The sequence below is a fragment of the Propithecus coquereli genome, unplaced genomic scaffold (genome assembly GCF_000956105.1).
Source record: "Propithecus coquereli isolate 6110/MARCELLA unplaced genomic scaffold, Pcoq_1.0 Scaffold237, whole genome shotgun sequence".
NCBI classification, from domain to species: Eukaryota; Metazoa; Chordata; class Mammalia; order Primates; family Indriidae; genus Propithecus; species Propithecus coquereli.
The window spans coordinates 605,183-606,711 of record NW_012147919.1 but is presented as its reverse complement, the minus strand read 5'-3'; the positions used below and the strand labels follow the sequence as shown (position 1 = coordinate 606,711).

Genomic DNA, 1,529 nt, shown 5'->3' with positions numbered 1-1,529 from the left:
TGCACTGCTGTGTTTATTACCCTTTGGCTCCAAACAATGTCCCTCCAACCGACTGCAAGTGCTGAATATGTTAGAAAGAGCGGGGAGGGGAGGGAGGGCGGCTCTCATAAGCTCTTGATTGTTCCACATGCTGGTGGGCAGGAGAAGTATGGCTGGAATTAGGGGTAAGGGAGAAAGGGGTGTGAAGCAAAAATAGTACTTTGAGGGTCACATTCAACAAGTCGCGACTGCGAAAACTCTGTGTTGCTCCCAGGGCATAGCTGACGGCAAGGAAAAAGAAGGACAAGAAGTAGGCACTGTGAGTCGTTCTGTTCCCGGGGACCCTGAAGGACCGGAGATTGCAAAGGAGGACTCCCAGACAGCAGAGATAGAGGAGAATAATAATCCCATCATGAGTTTCTTTAAAACTCTGGTAAGCCGTTTTCGCCCTTTTTTCCCTCAATTCTATTGCTCAGAAATCTTATTAATTCTAAGAATAATGCATATTTAAATGTTGCGGTACTGAATGGATTACCATCATGATGCAGCAGGAAGTTGTAGGAGAACAGGGACAAGGCGTGCTTCGTGAGGGAGCTGGGTGGCATCAGGCTATGAGGGAGCCCTTAGAGCTGGGAACCACGGTATGAACAGGAGGCGCCCAGACCACGTAACATGAGCTGCATTGCAGTGGAATTCATCGCAATCGGATGTCTTACGGTCATTGATCATTAAAATAATTGGCAATACCTCCAATTGTGTTGTTGACCTATCAAAGCAGTTTCGCCAATCAAATGGCAAATAAAACACCGTAGAAATCACTTTCTATCTTGTTGCATCTAAGTCTGCCAGTTTAATTGGATGAGGGCAGAGACTATGTCTTTGCATGGCTTGTTTATCTCTGACCGCCCCCAACCCCGGGGCAGAGCCCATGGCCTGGCACATGTCAGCCACTCAAAGAAAAAAAAAAAAACCTTGTGATGAATGAATGCATAATTAAATAGATAGCCTAAAATATGTTTGGGCTATTCCCAAATATCAAGACTAACTTCAGAAGATAAAACAATAGAAGTCAACAGAATGTGCCGCAAACACCAAAGGGTTATGCCTGTGTTTGGTGTAATGACAGAATTTATGGGAAGTTTGTGGCCTTCCAGGAGACAATTTTGAATGTGGTCAAACTCGGCGAATGTGTAAGATCGGAGGCATTTCATTATAAGATATTAATGTATTAACTTTGTTATCACCCGGAGGCCCTTGGGTTTCTACTGAACTGAAAGTACTTCTCAGTTCATTCTTTACCTGTATGATGAACTAGAACACCCCAAAGAATTATATATCTAATGAAATAAAAATTACCCTAAAGAGCCATGATTTTTAATGTTTGGTTTTCTCAAACTTTTAAGGTTTCGCCTAACAAAGCTGAAACAAAAAAAGATCCAGAAGACACGGTAGGTGTTTTGAAGTGTGTGTATGTCTGGGTTTGTGCATAGAATTGGATTTGGATTTGCATCTGCTTGTTTGTTTTTGAATATATACATTATGTATAAATA

The 1,529-nt window shown here is 42.3% G+C and overlaps 1 protein-coding gene across 1 annotated transcript in view; it reads left to right on the top strand.

Moving 5' to 3' along the window:
* The window catches only part of BCAS1 (breast carcinoma amplified sequence 1), a 116,903-nt gene that overhangs the window by 56,107 nt on the left and 59,267 nt on the right, over positions 1-1,529 (top strand). Inside the window, exons 4-5 of the mRNA XM_012645857.1 lie at positions 254-412; positions 1,383-1,427. Of these exons, the coding sequence (XP_012501311.1) occupies positions 254-412; positions 1,383-1,427 (204 nt within the window). The remainder of the gene's footprint in view (positions 1-253; positions 413-1,382; positions 1,428-1,529) is intronic.